Below are 21,880 nucleotides of genomic sequence, written 5' to 3' on the forward strand. Positions count from 1 at the left end.
GATTGTAGGCATTAGCATTTGACATAAACCTTAATTTGATACTTCTAAAGTTCCTGACGAAATGGGGGTCTTAACAGACGCATGGACTGACGGTCAACAAAGAGAGTCTATAAGGTTTCGTTTTTACCGTCTACGGTCAACACTAAAAACATTTCTCTCATCAAAAAATTAAGAAGTGATGAAAATTAAAATTTGATACGTCACTACTTGTTCTCTATACCTTTCAGTCTCTAGCTTACACGCTAGGTTGATAGAGTAGCTTGTTTGCGAAGTATGACTTAGTAGATAATATAACTTCACTATCGTGTTAAGTGTGTTCCGAGATGAAATATTTCTAATCTATAGTAGATTATACGTTGCGAACATTATTTGCGGCGAAATATATCCACATTCAAAAATTTTTGGCATCAGCGTATTTGCAAGAACTCCTGAAGATAGACGTTGACTGTGGATATTGTATCACAGAGACAGTCCCTTTGACTGTTTAGAGATGTCACTAAACCCGCCCAAAGATGTAAACAGCCAGGAAGGAGGTACACAGCTCCTGCTGTCTGTAGTTCAACCAAGCTTAGACGGTAAATACCACGGTTCGATCGAAACCGTGTTGTTACTTTGTGCCAAAAAGGGCTCTCAACAAAGGAAGTGTCCAGGCGTCTCGGAGTGAATCAAAGCGATGTTGTTCGGAGATTCAGGAGATACAGAGAGACAGGAACTGTCGATGACATACCTAGCTCAGGCCGTTCAAGGGCTACTGCTGCAGTGGATGACCGCTACCTATAGATTATGCCTCGGAGGAACCCTGACATCAATGCCACCTTGTTAAATAATGGTTTTCGTGCAGCCACAAGACGTCACGCTACGACTCAAACTGGGCGCAGCAGGCTGCGTGATGCGTAATTTCATCCCCGACGTCCATGGCGATGTGCATCTTTGCAACCACAACAGTATGCAGCGTGGTTCAGATGGGCAGAGCAACATGTCGAGTAGACCGCTCAGGACTGGCGTGGCTATCTCTTCACCGAGGAGTGTTGCATATTCCTTCAACCAGACAAACGTCGGAGACGTGTTTGGAGGCAACCCGATCAGGCTGAACGCCTTAGACACACTGTCCAGCGAGTGCAGCAAGCTGATGGATCCCTGCTGTTTTGGGGTGGCATTATGTGGGGCCGACGTTCGCCGCTGGTGGTCATGGATGGCGCCGTAACGGCTGCACGATACGTGAATGCCATCATTCGACCGATAGTGCAACCATATCGACAACATATTGGCGAGGCATTCGTCTTCATGCCCCCATCGTGCACATCTTGTGAATGTTTTTCTTCAGGATAATGACATCGCTTGAGTGGTCAGCATGTTCTCCACACATGAACCCTATCGAAAATGCCTGGGATAGATTGAAAAGGGCTGTTTATGGACGACGTGACTCACCAACCACTCTGAGGGGTCCACGCCGATTCGCCGTTGAGGAATGGGACAATCTGAACCAATAGTGCCTATACGAACTTGTGGATAGTATGCCACGACGAATACAGATCTGAATCAATGCGAGAGGAAGTACTATTGGCTATTAGAGGTACCGGTGTGTGCAGCAATCTGGACCACCACCTCTGAAGGTCTCACTGTATGGTGGTACAGTATACAATGTGTCATTTTCATGACGAATAAAAAGAGCGGAAATGATGTTTATGTTTATCTCTATGAACTTTTCTGTACAGGTTCCGGAACTCTTGGAGCCGATGTAATGGGAAACTTTTTTGATGAGTGTATTTGGTGGACCGAATGCTGCGCAAATGTTGTCTTTCTGATGCCGTGAAATTAACGTCGCGATTGGCGTTTGCGATATAGTGTACTACTTTTCGCGATAAGGAGCTACCGATAGAGACGTACGAGGACATCATAAGACTGAGTCAAGGGTGTTTCAGTTCGTCACGTATCTTCGAGCGTACGCATATTTTAAAAATGAATAGAACTTTTGTAATGTTTTGAAGGCCAACGAAGTCACCAGTGCGATACGCTCCTGCTGCTCAATAGAACAACTTAGATGAAAGCTATATTTTAGACCCTAACAGAATGTTATTAGATTCCCAGCATTATGTGGTTGTCCTACAAGGTGCAATGTTTCGATGGTACATATTCCTATCGCCTTGTTCCACAGGGCAATGTCTCCCACCTGTGTTGTGGTGATTTTCTGTTCAATCCTTGCAATGTTAGTCCGTCCTGTGCTATCTCTTCATTTTCGCGTAGCTGTTGCAGCCTACAACAATATGAGCCTGGTTGCAGTAGTCACGTCCCAGTCTCCCTCTCTCTCGCTACAATTTTTACCCTCCATAATTCCTCCACTACCAAACTGAACAGTCTTTGGTGCTTAAGGATGTGTCCAATCAACCTATCCCTTCTTTTAGTCGAGACGAGCTATAAATTTCTTTTCTTGTCATTCATGTTCAACATCTCTTCATTAATTATACGATCTAACCATTACTTCTTGTCTGCACTGTTTATCGTTCACATACCACTTTATTGAAGGACTACACTCCAGACATATACCTTCAAAACGACTTCCAAGCACTTCAATTTACACTTGATGCCAACAAATTTATCTTTTTCGAAAACTTTTCTAACGTCTTACTTTGGCCGTCGTCACTTATTTTGCTGCCCAAGTAGCAAGATTCACCTACCAGTTTTCGTATATCGTTCCTAATCTAATTCCCACAGCATCGCTTGATTTAATTCGTCTACTTACTGTTATTATTGTTTTCCTTTTATTGGTCTACATCTTGTAACCTTATTTCCTGACACTACACATTCTGTTCAAATGTTCTTAAAAGTACTTGGGCGTTTGTTACTAAAACAGCAATATTATCGGAAATATCTAAGTTTTTGTTTCTTCTCTTCGAATATTAAAATTCTTTCCCTGTTACTGCTTGGTTTTCCGGCCGTTGTGGCCTAGCGGTTCTAGGCTCTTCAGTCAGGAACCGCGCTGCTGATACGGTTGAATCTTGCCTCGGGCATGGATGTGTTAGCTCGGTTTAGTAGTTCTAACTCTAGGGCATTAATGACTTCAGATGTTAAGTTCCATAGTGCTCAGAACCATTTGAACCATCTGAACAGCTTGGTTTCCTTCACAACTTTCTCAGTGTACAGGTAAAGCATTATCAGGGATGGTCTAAAATTCTGTCTCACTCCGATATGCTTTCGGTACAAGATGTGAATAATCTTCCGCTCCGCATGACATTGCAGAGACGCCCGTGGTGGCGCTGACGTCTACGACGGCGTCCTCGGTGTCGCCGACGCCGCTGTCCACCCTGCCCGGAGACTACGACGCGGACGGCGTGCAGAAGGTGTCCAAGTCCACGCGGCACCTGGCGCTGGCGGAGGCAGTGGCGGGGGCGGCGGGGGCGGTCAGCCACCACCAGTACGTGCTGCCGGACGCCGGGGCCGGCCTCACGTCGGCGTCTCTCTACCGGGGGCTCTCCGACCACCCAGACACAGGTGAGTACTTTATACTCCTTCACAACGAATAAGGAAATGTGCAAATATCACTACTTGTCCCCGTCACTCAGTTACTGTTGTCATATAATTGTACTGAACACTCCGCTCTTTTCAGAGATACATTGCGACCACTCGATCTATCCTAGCCAAAACCTGAATTTTCGTATAACACAAGTTAATTCTTGAGACACATTGCGCGTCCTGTACGAACATGAAATACTGAATACCGTAGACAAAGTCGCACACGGTGACTTACTCAGGGCATTCGATACAGTTCTGCATTCTCGTTTCGTGGACATAATTGGAGAGTGATAATATTCTTCTCGGGTGTGCAGCCGGCTCATAACGTCATCTTGACACAATATCTCAGCAGTCCATCTGGCCGCCATCATCAGGTGAGACTGCTGGTACGCAATCTCGCCAATCTCGCCAGAACTGACTTCTCAGCGCAAACGGCGGCCCCTATATCGGCCGCAGAATGCCAACAACGCGTACGCGAGAAGGTGCTGTAAGTGCCCTCCAGCGCAAGTAAACATTCAGCGCCCCAGAGATGAAAACAGGCGAAATCGAGATATCGCTATCAAAAATTAAAAATTATTCCGACGATCGAAACACAGACCGTTGTTCTTTAATGTCTTACTTAAAAGGTAACCCTTGTCTCTGTTAATAAGATTATCACATAATAAATCTCTATGGAGTCTTTTAAAACACAGTCCCAATAGCGAGATGCAGGGGCAACCATTTGTGTCTCGTCATACAGCATTCTATGTCCCTTGGTGAGACAGTGCTCCTCCACTGCAGATTTCTAAGGCTGAAGCCACCGTGTGTGCCGCTGGTGCTCAACACATCGGTCCTGAATGGTCCGGATTGTCTGACCAATATAAGCCTTCCCACAGTGGAAACAGATTTAGTACACACCGGGCTTCCTCAAACTCAAGACTTCCTAAACTGAGCCAAGAAGTACTCTAATGGTTGGCGGATGAAAAATACTTTTGATATTATATGTTTTTAGAATTATTCCTATTTTCGAGAAAGTACTCCCAGCAAAAGGTAAGAAAGCTACCAATTTGCAGGCATCTTCTGGTGGTTCAGGCGAAGGTCCAAACTGGAAAGCACGACGGATCTGTTTATCTGTATAGCCATTCTACTTGAACACAACCTTGAGATGGTCCACTTCTTGTGTCAAGCTTTCTCCGTCTGAAATGGCATAAGTTCTACTCGCTAACGTCCGCAGGACTCCCGTACGTTAGAACGATAGATGACAGCTAGAAGCAAGCAGGTAACGGTCCGTGAGCGTAAGATTTCGATAAGCACTGTGTCCCAGTGGTCCATCATCCTTTCTGTACACCAGAACTTCCAGAAACGGAAGCTTCCCATCACATTCCACCTCCATGGTAAACCTACAGCTAGGATGCAGGGAATTAAAATGATCTAGGAGGCGATCAAGATTAGAGGACTTCTTGGCTCAGTTGAGGATGACTTGTGTTTGAGGAAGCCCGGTGTGTACAAGATCCCTTGCCACTGTGGGAAGGCTTATATTGGTCAGACAATCCGGACCATTCAGGACCGATGTTTTGAGCACCAGCGGCACACGAGGTTGCTTCAGCCACTCTGCAGTGGCGGAGCACTGAATCACTGAGGGACATAGAATGCTGTATAACGAGTCACAAATGGTTTCCCCTGCATCTCGCTATTGGGACTGTGTTTTAAAGAATCAGTAGAGATAAGAGTTACCTTTCAAGTAAGACTTGGAACCCGGTGTTATCAGACATTAAAAAAATAACGGTCTGTGTTTGGATCGTCTTGATAATTTTTAATTTTTTATAGCGATATCTCGATTTCGGCTGTTTCCACCACTGGGGCACTGTATGTTTACTACCGCTAGAGGGCAGTTACGGCACCTTCTCGCGCACGCGTTGTGGGCTTTTTGCGGCCTATATAGTGGCCACCGCTTGTACTGAGAAGTCAGTTCCGGCGAGATTGTGTACCAGCACTCTCACCTGAAGATGGCGGCCAGATGGACCGCTGAAATATTGTGTCAAGATGACGTTATGATCCAGCTGCACACCTGAGAAGAATATAATCAATTATTACGCCGGGAAAGACTTAGCAGTTACATAATTCGAGAGTACAGAGCATCGGTAAGATTTGTGATTTGATTCACTACTTATACAGATGGAATTTAGTACGTTATTGTAAAGTGACGGAATCAATAGGTGTAAAGGTAATTTAGGCCAATGCTGTTCAACATCTACGCAGGAACATTGTCGACTATGATCGTTTTGATGGTCCAGCTGTTATGATGTGGGCAGGCATAAAGTTGGACAAGCATACTGACCTCTACCTCTTTCAACACAGCACATTTACCGGTCAACGTTATTCCCATGTCGGTCTATTCAGTAGCGCATTCAGAAGTGACTTTCATTTGTTTGGAAGACAGTGCGCTACCGCATCGGATAGCGCTGGCGTAGGAGCTCTTGTAACGAGAGGATATTCAGCGAATATTGTAAAAAGTATTTCCATATATTTTCTGATTATTTCTTTTTGTCCGGTGTTCTTAATCAGCACGTATTATGGACTGTAAAAGCATCCAAACCCTGAGTTCATGAGTCTCAGCAATATAACACATCGACAACGTGAGTCGAACGCAGATACGTATCTTTTGCGTCCGTTGTTATTGCGGGAAGTGTTATCGGTCAATTCAGTGACCAAAGCCTCAACTCGTCGACACAGACAGGTACGCACTATGACCATGTTCCAAGCAGGAATGTGGACAAAGTTTCTCCATCGATTAAGTCCGACGCAAAGGTGCAATATTGGAAGAGCAAAAGGATTTCTGCTGTTGAACAGTGGGAAAGACTATGTAGAAAGGAAGAATGCATTCATAGTCTCTACTTGGCAGAGGAGCTGCACTGAAAAAACAAAAAATGAAAACGGGATAGATTTAGAAGACATAAGGTATGCAGTGTAAGAAGACTTTCTATCAAAATAGGAATAATGGAAAGATGAAATTCATTATCAATTTCTAAGATGACATTGGTAAGTGTCAAGAAAACGTTTACTCAAGTTACTGTGGAGAAGCTGTGGGACTCCGACCTACAATGAGACATACGATAGCCAATCCACATGTCATAAAAAAACGCGCGGTGTCCTGAAAACCAAGTGCTCTACCGAGATGTTCTAATATTACTCTTAATACTCGGGTACTATGAAAATATGTAGCTGAAGTGATACACAGCATTGAAGATCTTTTCAAAGCTCGTTGTTGTTTGTATAATTTCTCGCGGAGAAGTGTCGGGACATGTGACGTCAACAACTTCAAGTGTTACCAGAGTGTACTTAATTGTGTGTATCGTGTCTTGTCTGAAATCATGTCTAAGGCTCTGTTCTTTACACGGAAAATGAAATGCCGTTATAGCCTCATGGAGAAATGGAAATGAAGTCCGATGCTTCTTGACAGAGAATAGGGGAACGATGCGGCATACATATTAGCCAAGGTTCTAATGGATGGGGTTTTTCGTTACCTTCCTCCGATCGTATGGGGATGAATGATGATGACGAAGAGGCTTTTGAGGGACTCAGGACAATGGGACAATGTGTGGTGATCACGAACTTTAAATTACTACCTGTCCTCCGATCACCGTTTAATTACTGCTGGTTAAAATTTCTTCCACCAGCAGGACTCAGACTAGCTATTTCTGAATCGAGGCGTCAGCACATCTACATGCTTTTAGAACTTTTTTCTTGGCACTTTAGGGAACCCAGCAAGGAAAACAAAAAAGCAGATGTAGGCTTACTTAGCACCGCCACTTGTGATTCTACCAAACAAAACCAAAGATCCATCTTCAGGCGTTGCCATCCTAACAAAGTCTACAGTTCTCCAACCCCCTTTCCCCCATCCCCCACCACACGCACACTCACCAAAAAACAGTCCTAAGGGAATTAAGTGAATGCGACAATCGTTCGATCACCTTAAGAGTAATAGGAATAAGAGACAGGGGACCACAATAACAATAAAACAAGATATTGTTTTTTTCGTGTTATATCCATTCGTTGGCCTCTATATGTAGGTGAATTTAACGGGAAGATTATCAAGGAAGTGTCATGTTATGGGAAGATTAATCAAGGGAAGGGTCAAGAATGATGTTGTGGAGACAACTTGCGAAGTTTCGTCGGACTACTACTACGTTGGCTGGGTGATGTAGGATAAGCTGCAGCTACCATGTACGCCAGTACAAACTGCCCGCTCTTCGTACGCAGAGCCGCTGTACTCGGCGGTGTACCGGCCGACGCCTGCGACGCTGTCGTCGCTGCTGGGCGGCGCCTGCTCCTCGGACGGCGACTGTTCGGTGGCCGGCAGCCGCTGCCAGGAAAACACCTGCCGCTGCGGCCCGGACCGCACCCCCTCACACGATCGCCAACACTGTCTGGGTACGTCACTCCTTACGTCAGATCACTACTTGTCAAACCTGACAACAATAGAAATCATGTCATTTAATATATGCTTACACTGTTGGAAATTAAGTGATCGTAATGGACGTTATATTCAGTTTCTGCTAAATTCCAAACCTGTCTAGACAGTTTTGTTGACTAAAAGTCAAAAGAAACAATAACCTTGAATGAAGTAACCGTCTGAGCGACGCTCAGATTAAAAGACAAGTGTTTGGTATCAGGAAAACACACATTGCTTCAAAAAGATTCATCCGATCCTCTGCTTCAAATAAGAGCGGAACTTCGAGTTAATTTTACGCTGTCTAGTCGCATTAATGTGTCCACCTGTCAGAAACCTGAATAACCGCTTTTCCCCACGCGGACTGCTGCGAGACGTGAAGGAAGGTGATCAGTGAGGTTATGGAAGGTACCGACATGGATGTAGAGCCATACAGAATCCACTGCCGTGGCCAGCTGCGCTAAGTTTCTCTGCTGAGTATCCGTGGCACAAAGAGCCCCATCAGAGTGGTCCCATAGATTCACGATTGGGTTTAAAATCGGGCAGTTTGGTGGGCAGAAATTCTTTCGAATTCAGCGAAATAAACTCTTCCTTGTGCTATTTCATTGTCCTGCTGGTTGATATTACCGAGCTGACGAAAAACCAACTCCATATAGAGGTGGACATAGCCACCAAGGATAGACGTGTGCTGGTCTAATGTGCCTTCCAGAATGACGAGTTCAACGAGAAAATTCCACGAAAATATTTACCCAGACCGTACCGCTCCCTCCTCCGGCATGGATGTTTGCTGTCAGTGTTTCACGGTGTACACGCGAAAGGCCATCTGTACTATGGAGCAAAAATCATGTTTCATCTGAGAAGGCTACCTGTCGACACTCAGTGGACGTATAGTTGCCGTATTGGCGTTCACATTCCAGTCAGCATGGGTGCATGAACCATGTGCCGGCTGCGGACACCCATATGCAGCAACGTTTACCGAAAGACCGCTGCTGAGACACTGTTGGTGGCCTTCTACTTTATGTCTGCGGTCGGTTGCTCAACAGTAGCACGTCTCGGAGCCATCGTCTAGCCATGTCATCTATGGACCATAGTTCACCTCAGTTGCACCGCTTTTAAATAGCGCCATTTCGCCGTTCACAGAATGCTTTAGCCACGGCGGCTAGTGAACTGTTTACAAACTTAGCCGTTTCGGAAACACTTACACCCTTGGCTGTAAATCGCTCCGTTTCCGCAATATGACAACGACTGCCCTCATTTCCGCGTCCCTCCGACACACTTTAGGTATACACCGCCGCTAGTGCTGCCACGTGCCGTCTGTGAGTGGTTCTTTCACGTTCACGTCGAACATAGGCAGTGATCATATTAATGTGAGTGGAAAGTGTAGTTCATGCATCTAAACTATGAATGTTTTCTCGGACTCAGTACTATGTTATTGGTTCATGTGATTGCCTGTAGAATTTCTCTTGTGCAGCTAACAAGGTCGCTAGTTGGCTCGTCCATTACCAAGCGGGCGTTAAGTCGAGGAGGCGATAACATTATAACAAAGGTGTTTTGAGTTCTCCGTCTTCTTATTTCATATTTACTGATATATTGCTTAAGACTCCGTTTACGTACCTCGTTACGCATACCAACGTTGGGGAATGCAGGAACTCGACACACGCTCCCAAAAGTACGGGATAAGTTTGATTTACGTTTGGGTGTCTGTGGTGCGTCCAGTGAGAGCATAGTGAACATTCTCGAAAGGTACATGGATCTTTTACCCTAATGATAATTGTAAAAAGCACCCGGGATTGTACGAGGGCTATTCAGAAAATATGCCTGGGGCATGGATGTGTGTGATGTCCTTAGGTTAGTTAGGTTTAAGTACTTCTAAGTTCTAGGGGACTAATGACCTAAGATGTTAAGTCCCATAGTGCTCAGAGCCATTTGAACCATTTTGTTGCAGTCATAGCCAGTGGTTCATGTAAGGACAGATGAAAATCAGAGAAAGTCACTTCTGGGTTGTTTGGTGAGCGATCAAAGACTTTCCATTGGAAACGCTGCAGGAGCCCCTTCGTTGCCCTTGCAGTCTGCTGCCGAGAATTGTATTGACGACGGAAACGCGTGGCAGTTAAGTCATGTGGGCTGCGTCATGGCGGGAGACAATATTGTTCTGGGCGTCTTTACGTGATCACTGTGCACTCAGAACTTGAAAGTGCGACGTGACGCAATCGGCGGGCATATAGAGACTCTGGAAATCTTTGTCTTATATTCTCGCCCAATCGGACCTTAGTTTCCGAATAGCCCTTGTATATGCATCCATGTGACAGATGTACCACTGTACATTTCTGTCTCCATTCATGAAGAAGACGAGGTCTTGTGAAATCGGTTGAAAGTTTTTGAGCCAACCAGTAAACTGCATTGATGTTAAAAATTAACCGAGCGTACAGGGCGTAACATAAAGATGTACTAGAAACCGTAGACAACTAACACCAAACGTATTCAGTTTACGTTAAATTTCAAACGTATCTGGCCATTTCTGACAACTTAAATTAAAAATATCGACAATTAACATAACTCTCTGATCGCTCATAACTTCTAAATGTGTTTTGCCATTTGTTCGTCTGGGAAATCGAATCTTTTGCGGCGTCTAAATTCCATCATTGGTACTAAATCACACAAAAAAAAGAACAGAAAAACTGAACTGCCGGCAGCCACCGCTACGCAAAAAAGATGAGAAATCCATAGCCGAATTGGCACACTACAAATATTAAACACAAAAGAAATACACGAATTTAAGTGACGCTCTGACAAAAAACACACAGTGTAGTTTTGGCATATCATCGCAGAAAAGGATCTCCGTATCGAACAAAAAATCCACAGTTTCTTTGCCCCACAAGGTACCACAGAAACTAATTAATAATCTCTAATGACACATTGAACGCAAAAATTAATAAGAGACGAAATGTACAGATTGATCAGAAACGGTGTGGAAAACTTGAAAGGGTGTTGCAGGGCACGTTGTGCTGAGAAATAGCTGTTAACAAAAAATTTCGATACGTTGCGCCGTTTTACCGTTTCACTGATTCCCTGTTATTTACCGATGAACTTAGCCAGTAAGGCCATTAGGCGCGGAAATGCAAGCGGCCCGAAACATACAATTAGTGTCAGTAGTTCCCATAGCGTGGTTGATATCGCACGTGATAGCTCAGCTTTTGGCTTAGGTTCTACCCTTACGGCCCTCCCATGTCCACTTTTTATATCAGTTTTTTATTCGGTTTTAGAAAACCTAACGCGTCGTACGTTTGGCGATACTGTCTATAGCGGACCTCTTGAGTTCGCGCGTGCAACGACCTGAATGGGTAACTTCAGTGCTAAATAACTCGGGAACGGGGTAGTGCACTGAATTTTTTCCTTGAAAATTGTTTGTCAGCATAAACTACACTTCAGCCCCTTAACAAGCTTCTCAGACTGTTTCTGACCACCCTGTAGGCATGCCTAGAAAATGAACGTGCGTCTAGCAGTCAATCATTCGTAGATTCTGAAATTATACCCTAAGAATATACTAACAATCTATGGCGAGTGTTTGCATTAATAGACCGGTCTGGAATGTATAAGTAAAATGTAACATCAAACAAAGGTCATAATGGTGGATGGAAGTTAAAAGTTACGAAGACACATGCATCTGATGCATGCCATAAGGCCCTAAAGTAAAGCCCTGGTATTGAAAGTAAAGATGAGGTAAAGGTGTCCCCACCCTAACCGTTGATTTGAAGACCATATTGGCTGGGGGTGGTCTTGCTAGAGGAGATATTATTTGCCTTAAGGTAACCACCTAGGTATATGGAGAACTGTAGTTTAACTTATCCTCTAAACCAAGTAAGAAGTTTCCATTTTTCACATAAATCATTTTCAGGGATGAATGAAATATGTGCCAGAAAAATCAAACTAAAAGGTGAATGTCGAATCTTTGGATTTGTTACATGACATGACCTTAGGCATAGTTCCACACAGCAGTGGATGTAGAGTGAGCTAACGGCTGGAGACATGTTGTTGTCTTGCAAGTGTGAGATTGACTGATATTGTTTGTAGGCTCATCTGAGACTTTTACTACTGCCAAATATTTGAGATACATGTTTTCAGAATGTGATCAAGACTAGATTTTCGAAATTTGTTCTACCAGTCTAGACGCCATTCCTTATTGTTACTTCTTAGGTTTTGATTCCTTCTAACGGTTTATGCGCATACAGAACTCTCCCTAACACGTATCACAGTGGCGACGGTTCGTGAAATGGAAATGTGAAATTATCGTGTTCCGTTGTCACTCAACTACCATCCAAAACATACTGAAATTAGTCAAAAACAAGTTCTAATTGGACAAATTTTCCTAATTGCCTCTAGTGTGTTCAATGTGACAGAAATGCTGGTGACTGTGACTCAGTTAGGAAACGATGTTGCAATGCGCTGTCATGCTGCATATACAGATCGCCTGAGAGGTGTTGTGTGGGAATAAAGAAATGCATGTGAATATACTGTAGGTTCCTGCATCGTTCGCAGGTGAGAGACGGTAACAAACGTATCAACTAGCGTATTTAAAGTAACGTAAGAATTTCCCACCCGGGAACACTCCTTCAGTCAAGACTTGATTAATATGAAATAAAAAAAATAAGATGTCGGTTTTAATGATTCAGGTATTACACATAGTATCCCCTCTCCCTGTCTGAATACAACGCACGGAATGTTCATGCAACCATGTGAAACTACCAGAAAAGTCTTTCTTTGGAATATTGTTCAACACACGTGGCACACTGGTTTATGTCAGTGATATTGCTAAGGCGTTGACGCTTCATATGAATTCCTGCACATTTTTGTTTTGTGGTACGTTCGTACTGATAGCACAAAATCTCGACACTCGTTATGACTTTTTCCAACTAAGAACTGTCCATGGTTTGCTTTCCAATTAAGTCGCAGCACACATCCACTTGTCTATGTTTTCGTGTGCCACTCACATTTCTCTTCCTCAAAACATTGATTTAGAGCTGTTACGCCACTGCGATTTGTAACACAACAACGTTGACACATGTCTGCAAACCCACTACTTAACACTACCCGCTGACAACTGACTGGTCGAATGCACGTCTGTTGTTTACAGCTGTTAGTTCCAGCTGATACCGTAGATACAGGGCTGGCGTCGCTTATATGCTGGGAATAAAATCAGTCTCAGAACGTTTTGGACTGGCAGAGTATCTCCACAACCTTCCAAAACTTGTGTCATATTTGGAAGTGTGGTGTATCGCTTCATGTGGTACGGCTAGCACTATTGTGGACTCGGATACATCAGCCTATGTGACCTTGTTTTTTTCATTTAGCCAGTGGCAAATTTGGTGACCCCATGCCATTACCACTCTCTGTGACATAAGATGATTTACGTGATATGACCAGAAGCACTGTAAGTTTGTTCGCTAATGATGCAGCTGTCTAGAGTAAAGTATTGTCGTTGGACGATCGATATCTTCAACCCCGAAAGAATAGGAAAAAAAATTTTCACTTCATTTCATTTATGGCAACTGTCTTTCAAACTTCCTTGCAGATTAAAACTGTGTGCCGAACCGACACTCGAACTCGGGACCTTTGCCTTTCGCGGGCAAGTGCTCTATCGTCTCTCTCTCTCTCTCTCTCTCTCTCTCTCTCTCTCTCTTTGTTCGGTAATATTTGTTGTGTTGGGTCTGTTCGGGCGTCATAGGACATCCGTTCAGAGAGACAGCACCTCTCTGACCGAACACACTGAGCTACCGTGCCGTCATCCATCTCAGCTACGCAAGCACGACTCACGCCCTCTCCTCACAGTTTTACTTCCTTCACTACCTCGTCTCCTACCTTCCAAGCTTTACAGAAGCTCTCCTGCGAACTTTGCAGGACTAGCACTCCTGAAAGAAAGGATATTGCGGAAGTAAAGCTGTGAGAATGAGGCGTGAGTGGTGCTTGAGTAGCTAAGATGGTAAAGAACTTGCCCGCGAAAGGCGAAGGTCCCGAGTTCGAGTCTCGGTCCGGCACACAGTTTTAATCTGCCAGGAAGTTTCATCAGCGTACACTCAGCTGCAGAGTGAAAATCTCATTCTGGAAACATCCCCAAGGCTGTGGCTAATCCATGTCTCCGCAATATCGTTTCTTTCAGGAGTGCTAGTCCTACAAGGTTCGCAGGAAAGCTTCTGTAAAGTTTAGAAGGTAGGAGACGGGGTACTGGTGGAAGTAAAGTTGTGATAACGGGTCGTGAGTCGTGCTTGGGTAGCTCAGATGGTAGAGCACTTTCCCGCGAAAGGCAAAGGCCCCGAGTTCGAGTCTCGGTCCGACACACAGTTTTAATCTGCCAGGAAGTTTCATATCAGCGCACACTCCGCTGCAGAGTGCAAATCTCATTCTAGGAAATGTCTTTCGGTTTGGATATACACGGGCTGTAGGGAACGCGAGGGAAGAGGGTCGGTGAGATTCTAGGAGATATCTACTCCTGCGCTGTGGCCAGCTACACTGGGTTCCACGGTTGAGGATTCGTGACGCGAACAGCCCGGTCAGGGAAGTCCCACAGATTCTCAATTATGTTTAAGTCCGGGGGTTTGGTGGAAATGGATGTACGGAAGCTCATCCTGGTATTCTTCGAACCGAGGACGTACACTGCGAGCTGTGTGAAGCGTTGCATCTTCCTGCTGGTGGCTGTCATAGTGCCGACCAAAAACCAATTGCATGTAGTGCAGGACATTCAGCAATGATAGACGTACACCTTCTTTGACCACTCTGCCTTCTTGGAAACGAGATGACCCGGGGAATGCTATGAAAACAGTCCCCAGAGCATAGCCGTTGCTGGCTGTTTGCTTTCAGACGTTTCACGCCGTACACGCCAATGGCCATCTGCTCGATGGAGCATAAAACGTGATTCATCTGAAATTGCGACCTGTCGTCACTCAGTGGACGTACACCTGTGGTATTGGCTTTCAGAATCCAGCCTTCGTCTGTGGCGAACAACAGCCAGCATGAGCGCATGAAACAGGCGCCTGCGGCGGAGGCCCAAAGGCAGCAACGTTCACTGAAACATTGCTGAGGAGATACAGTTGGCAGCCCTTTAGTTCATCTCAGCCGTTAACTTGCTCGACATTTGCCGTCTGTTCGCCTGTATGCGTCGCGCAGTCGTTGTCTGCCCACGTCATCTATGGACCGTGGTGCACCTCAATTGTATCGGCGCCAGTTGTGAATAGTGCGATTTTGCCATGCACGCTATATTTCCACCACGGCGGCATGTGAACAATTTACAGACTTAGCCGTTTCGGAAATGCTTCCCTCCTTGGCTCGAACACCAGTGATCATTCCTTTAGGAATTCTGTTCTTTCATTAGGACACCGACTGCTCTATTTTCCGCGTCCACCCGACACGCTTTACACCTGCTAGTGGCCAGCCGATGTCGCCTAGCGGTTCTAGACGCATCAGTCCGAAACTGCGCTGCTGCTACGGTCGCAGATTCGAATCCTGCCTCGGGCTTGGATGTTTGTGATGTCCTTAGGTTAGTTAGGTTTAAGTAGTTCTTAGTCTAGGGGACTGATGAACTCAGATCCTAAGTCGCATAGTGCTTAGAGCCTTTTTTGAACCTGCTAGTGCTGCGACCTGCCGACTGTGGGTGTTTATTTCACATTGACAAGTCGATGGTCGCTTTAAGGGGAGGTTAACTATCTTTTCGATTTTTTTAATTGCATTTTTGGATCCATAAAAGTGTTTAGAATCCTCCCCTGAAACGGTTTTTCCGAATACGGAACGGATATGTTTGTTATTCGCGGTTGAACAAAAAAATGCACCTGTCTGAAATCGGCCTTTTTCAAGCACCAGTGTCTTACTTTCGGAGGGCGAGTTATTGTGTCTGTGCACACAAAATTCAAATGAAAGTTTGAAAGCAATTGCATTCTGGTGCGAAGACTGTGGAGACTGCAATTTTCTTGGCAGTGAACAGCTTCAACGAAGGGTATTCAGCAATTCTGAAGACCTTGACAACGATGGACGTCACCCTGGGATTCTACTCGACGCAGTTCGCCAAGCATTCGGACGAGCACCGGATTCAAGAGGTCGAAAACCGCTTGTCATCGGCCGTACGAGCGGCTCTGGAGCCGCGCACGATGGCCCACATCGAACAGAGCGCACTCTGTGAGGAAGAGAAAGAGCTAGTTTATGTACCCGGAATAGCAGATTGAACGTACGTTGCATAATACGTAATACATTTATATATAGTCAAAACTTCAAATTCGTTTTTCTCGAAATGACGTTTGTTTTATCGCGCGATATGGCAACTTCAAATCTACTGAACCCATTTGCATGATTATTTGTTTCCGACGAAGCTAACTAAATTGTCTAGGATTTGTACATCTTTTACTTCAATCCGTATACTACAATTATTTTTACTTGGCCGCCGAAGTAGAAAAATCGAGGAAAAAGTCCAATTTTTTTTCAGATGGCCGCCATTTGGTTTCCTCTGATCCAAATAACTTAAGCGAGGTACAATTCCAAAAAAATCTTATATACTTCGCTAACGTCAACTCAGTTTTGATTTCAGACGAGCCAGCTGACCTGTGACATATCGCGCGTGGAGGTCTACATCGAAATTTTGTTTCGTTCCGTAGAGGAAATATCAGTAAACATTTGGACCAAATCTGACATTGATATCTATAACACATACCGAGAGCCGGCCGAAGTGGCCGTGCGGTTCTAAGCGCTGCAGTCTGGAACCGCGAGACCGCTACGGTCGCAGGTTCGAATCCTGCCTCGGGCATGGATGTGTGTGATGTCCTTAGGTTAGTTAGGTTTAATTAGTTCTAAGTTATAGGGGACTAATGACCTCAGAAGTTGAGTCCCATAGTGCTCTGAACCATTTGAACATCCCGAGAAAAAAATTCTCAAAGAACATGCATTTTTCGTACCAAAGGTAGTAATCCTCCCCTTAATGTGATTGGACTCCGAAGTTAAGAGTAACACAATGAGCGATACGAAATGGGACACTTGCAGAAAATAAGAATGAATACCAACGGAACATTTGGATTTCTTAAAAGAATTTTGGGAGCTGCAGTGCATCGCTCGACAAATTCTACTGCTAGGGGTATTTCTCATTTAGGCTTCACAATAAGCATAGGAGAAATGCACTGCAGTTGGCGCAATATACATCTCTAATAAAAGGGTAACGGAGATATTCGAGGGTGTAAATAAGAATCATTGTAAGAAAGACTTCATAGAACTCGCGAAATAATGTTAGGTGAATAAAGGGATCTCTTTTTCGAAACAGACTGTACGACCATTATGTGGCCATTATCGTATTTTTCACATAGGCATCGGAGAGCGCGCGGTGACAGATGTTTTGCTCCTGTAATATGCTAATTGGAATAGGACATAGGGTAGCTAATACTGATACGAAATATCCTCCGCCATGCATCGTACAGTGAATTTCAGAGTATAAAATTGTGTATCGTAATTAAGTGTGCCAAATGATACGGGTTACACAATAGTTCAGTAGAAGAAATAACGTTGCAGTAAAAAGGAATCCGCAAATGATTTGTTTGCAAGATAACTGAGATTGTTTGGTTACGAGCTGCAACAATCTTGAATAAAAAATATTGATCTACCGAGTGATTATAAATAAAGTACAAGTAATCAAGGAGGTCCAGTGAGGGCTGGAATTATTGTAAGGTATCGAAACTTGGTGCATATGCTAATGCCTTAAAGTCGAACAGATTTGTGCTGTTAGAAACTAGTTCCAATTTAGGCCACCAGGTACGAATCTGGCGTCGTACACCTATCGTCGACGTCTCCAGTGATCTTCTTCAGAAAATTTTGTAAGCGGTGGTTAATACTAAAACGAACATTATGCCTTTCTCATTTGTTTGTCCTATGGAATCGTTTCCATACGATTCATGCATTCACAGCTTCAGATTTGCACCTGGTGGCCAAAACGTGAAATAATTTTTTGCAGGGTAAATCGGTTCTGCATTGACGGATTAGAATATCTACCAAGTTTTGGGAAAGCAGGAAGGTGGAAAGAGTATATAGAGGGTGTATACAAGGGCGACGCACTTGAGGACAATATTCTGGAAATGGAAGAGAATGTAGATAAAGGCGAAATGGGAGATACAATAGTGCGTGAAGAGTTTGACAGAGCACTGAAAGACCTGAGTCGAAAAAGGGCCCCGGGAGTAACCAACATTCCATTAGAACTACTGACGCCCTTGGGAGAGCCAGTCCTCACAAACCTCTACCATCTGGTGAGCAAGATGTATGAGACGGGCGAAATACCCTCAGACTTCAAGAAGAATATATTAATTCCAATCCCAAAGAAAGCAGGTGTTGACAGATGTGAAAATTACCAAACAATCAGTTTGATAATCCACAGCTGCAAAATACTAACGCCAATTCTTTACAGACGAATGGAAAAACTAGTAGAAGCCGACCTTGGGGAAGATCAGTTTGGATCCCGTAGAAATATGGAAACACGTGAGGCAATACTGACCCTACGACTTATCTTAGAAATTAAATTAAGGAAAGGCAAACCTACGTTTCGAGCATTTGCAGACTTAGAGAAAGCTTTTGACAATGTTGTCTGGAAAACTCTTTTTCAAATTCTGAAGGTGGCAGAGGTGAAATACAGGGAGCGAAAGTCTATTTACAGTGTGTACAGAAACCAGATGGCAGTTATAAGAGTCGAGGGGCATGAAAGGGAAGCATTGGCTGGGAAGAGAGTGAGACAGGGTTGCAGCCTCTCCCCGAAGTCATTCAATCTGTATAATGAGCAAGCAGTAAAGGAAACAAAAGAAAAATTCGGAGTAGGTATTAAAATCCATGGAGAAGAAACTAAAACTTTGAGGTTCGCCGATGACATCGTAACTCTGTCAGAGACAGCAAAGGACTTGGAAGAGCAGTTGAACGGAATGGACGGTGTCTTGAAAGGAGGATATAAGATGAACATCAACAAAAGCAAAACGAGGATAATGGAATGTAGTCGAATTAAGTAAGGTGATGCTGAGGGAATTAGATTAGGAAATGAGACACTTAAAGTAGTAAAGGAGTTTTGCTATTTGGGGAGCAAAATAACTGATGATAGTCGAAGTAGAGAAAATATAAAATGTTGACTGGCAATGACAAGGAAAACGTTTCTGAAGAAGAGAAATTTGTTAACATCGAGTATAGATTTAAGTGTCAGGAAGTCGTTTCTGAAAGTATTTGCATGGAGTGTAGCCATGTATGGAAGTGAAACATGGACGACAAATAGTTTGGACAAGAAGAGAATAGAAACTTTTGAAATGTGGTGCTATAGAAGAATGCTGAAGATTAGATGGGTAGATCACATAACTAATGAGGAGGTATTGAACAGAATTGCGGAGGAGTTTATGGCACAACTTGACAAGAAGAAGGTTCGGTTGGTTGGACATGTTCTGAGGCATCAGGGGATCACAAATTTAGGATTGGAGGGCAGCGTGGAGGGTAAAAAACTTAGAGGGAGACCAAGAGATGAATACACTAAGCAGATGCAGAAGGATGTAGGTTGCAGTAAGTACTGGGAGATGGAGAAGCTTGCACAGGATAGAGGAGCATGGAGAGCTGTATCAAACCAGTCTCAGGACTGAAGACCACAACAACAACAACCAAGTTTTGCTGCAATACGATAATTACAGCCCACTTGGGACTTCTGTGAACACCGGCACATTAATTATAACCACCCGGTAGTTCGTACACAGGTATTTTAAAAGAAAATTTATCATTTAAGTCCGCGTTTAATAACTACAAATGTCACACAGAGTAGTGGTGAACGATGTGGTTCTGCAGTGTATGGCTGCTCACCTGTTTCTGTTGTCCGGCATTGAAATGGTGGTACATCTGAAGCACTGTACCGGCCACAGTCGATGATGCCCCTGTCATCACCACGGGAATCGAACCTGCGGCTGTGGTCATCTCCGAAATGATACACTCACAGCTACGCGCCTGACTGGGGGCTCGTGGAAAGCACGGTGCCCCGACGACGTCGGAAAAGCGAAGCGCGCCGTCGACGTGGCTGCGATTAATTACGCTGATAACCGCACACGATTCCCACCGGCTGCCAAGCTTGTACAGGATCTCATGACAGCCTGACCTCGTGACACGACGATCTGTTACATACGCCGTTGAAATAGTGGTGCCCATTCTCCAACATAGCAGCTACGGCCCCTTCACTCCATCTGCACTTGATTGGACATTTCTTCGAGTGGGGATTGCTCACAATTCTGATACCTTTTTCAATAAAGTCATTCTTTGTGTTAAACAGCGTATTATGAAATACTAAAATAAGCAAGAAAATCCACATTTCGACCTTTGCAGCAGTCCTTTTCAAGGGCGAATAATACAGCAGACAAAATTTCGCAGCTAACTGAACTATAGACAAAATAAAATAAAAAAATAATATTTTCACACTTACTCTTAAATGACGAATGGGTGTAATATGTAAATTTTTCATTTGTGTGGCCATGCTTTACGTTGTTGCTGTACAATTACTTGAGGTATTCAAAAACCCATCTTTGCAACTGCTATACGCGTATTGTGCCACACTTGTATAAGTGTACTGTTTTATTCATTTAAAAAAACATCATTTAAAACATCATTAAATGGCGCTGCACATTATCCAACGGGTATACTAAAGACACTGGCATACTTGAGACACAGGTATTTTCGGCCTGACTTCCCTTTCACTTGCAGCACTTAAGGTAACGTACAATTGGCGAAAAGTATATCTGTGACTCTTGTAGTGTGTAGTGCTGCTAAATTTTGCTAGATTAACATTTGACTTCTTCTTGGTGGGTGCTATAGCTTCGCTAAATTATAATAATATTAAAGTTTCCACCATATTGTTTTTCCGATATCACAGCTGAAATTTGTCCATGTCGTGCGGGAATTGGTTGAGGTCAGCAACTGTATTACGAATTATTTCATAAAATTTATTAAGCACCTAACAATGAGCAAAGCTCTAAACTGGCTAGTAGTGGTCTATAAAGGAGGAGAGAGTGTTATATCTAAAGGAAAGTGTGCACAGGAGCAGACAATGTTTGGCACCCGGTGTTTCGATGTAATGACTCATTTCAGCATCACATAAAGGAATGTGCTCTAGCAAACGCCGTAAGCAGTTTCCGGCATTTTAAACCGTTGTTCTTGGTGTTAGATTTGACGTTGTGGTTTGTGCAACATTTGTAACTGTTACGAGTCCTACATATTTAAGTGTTGTAAAATATATCAAAACTGTTTGAAGGAAACGGTTAATTCTTTATTTGCAGAAGTTTGTAGTTACGTATTATGTGGACAGTTAAGCCATTCCTTGCCAGTCGTAAACTTCGAAACGGAAGCTCTTTTGCCATGGAACAAGTGATATTGCCAAATGAACTGAATTTCTTTTATGTCCTAACGATTTTCCCAGTCTTTAAGCAGTTCGTTGCCAACAGCCTCTATTTCAAAATGTTTGTAGCTTGTAACTGGTGTTTGATAAGACTCTTCTTCATCCGATTTCACTTACTGATTACTGGTATATAATACAAGGGCTATTCGGAAAGGGAGGCCCGATAGATCGCGAAATGGAAATCACAGTGAAAAACAAAAATCTTCAATCCGCAAAAGTTAGCTACACATTGCAGCTGCTTCTCTACACAGTTCACCATTCTGGCTTAGACATCTGTTGCAGCGTTGTACCAACATTCAGATACACTCGCCATAGAAGGCAACCACCTGTGCTCTCTGCCAATTTTCTGCGCTGATCTGCAACTTGCCAAAATGTTTTCATATTAACCGGTTCACGTGAGCACACATGAACATCTTAGAGAGCCACGTCCGGGCTGTATGGTGGGTGATCAAACACTCCCATCGAAAAGTTGTAGGAGCGTCCCGGTTTCCCACGCAGTGCGTGGAAGAGAATTGTCGTGAAGAAGG

The 21,880-nt window shown here is 44.0% G+C and overlaps 1 protein-coding gene across 1 annotated transcript in view; it reads left to right on the forward strand.

The window, feature by feature from the left end:
- Nucleotides 1–21,880, forward strand: part of LOC126335951 (agrin-like) — a 304,094-nt gene that overhangs the window by 265,851 nt on the left and 16,363 nt on the right. The window contains exons 10-11 of the mRNA XM_049999428.1: nt 3,238–3,489; nt 7,750–7,920. Coding sequence (XP_049855385.1) covers nt 3,238–3,489; nt 7,750–7,920 — 423 coding nt within the window. The remainder of the gene's footprint in view (nt 1–3,237; nt 3,490–7,749; nt 7,921–21,880) is intronic.

The sequence above is a fragment of the Schistocerca gregaria genome, chromosome 2 (assembly GCF_023897955.1).
Source record: "Schistocerca gregaria isolate iqSchGreg1 chromosome 2, iqSchGreg1.2, whole genome shotgun sequence".
Classification (NCBI taxonomy): Eukaryota; Metazoa; Arthropoda; class Insecta; order Orthoptera; family Acrididae; genus Schistocerca; species Schistocerca gregaria.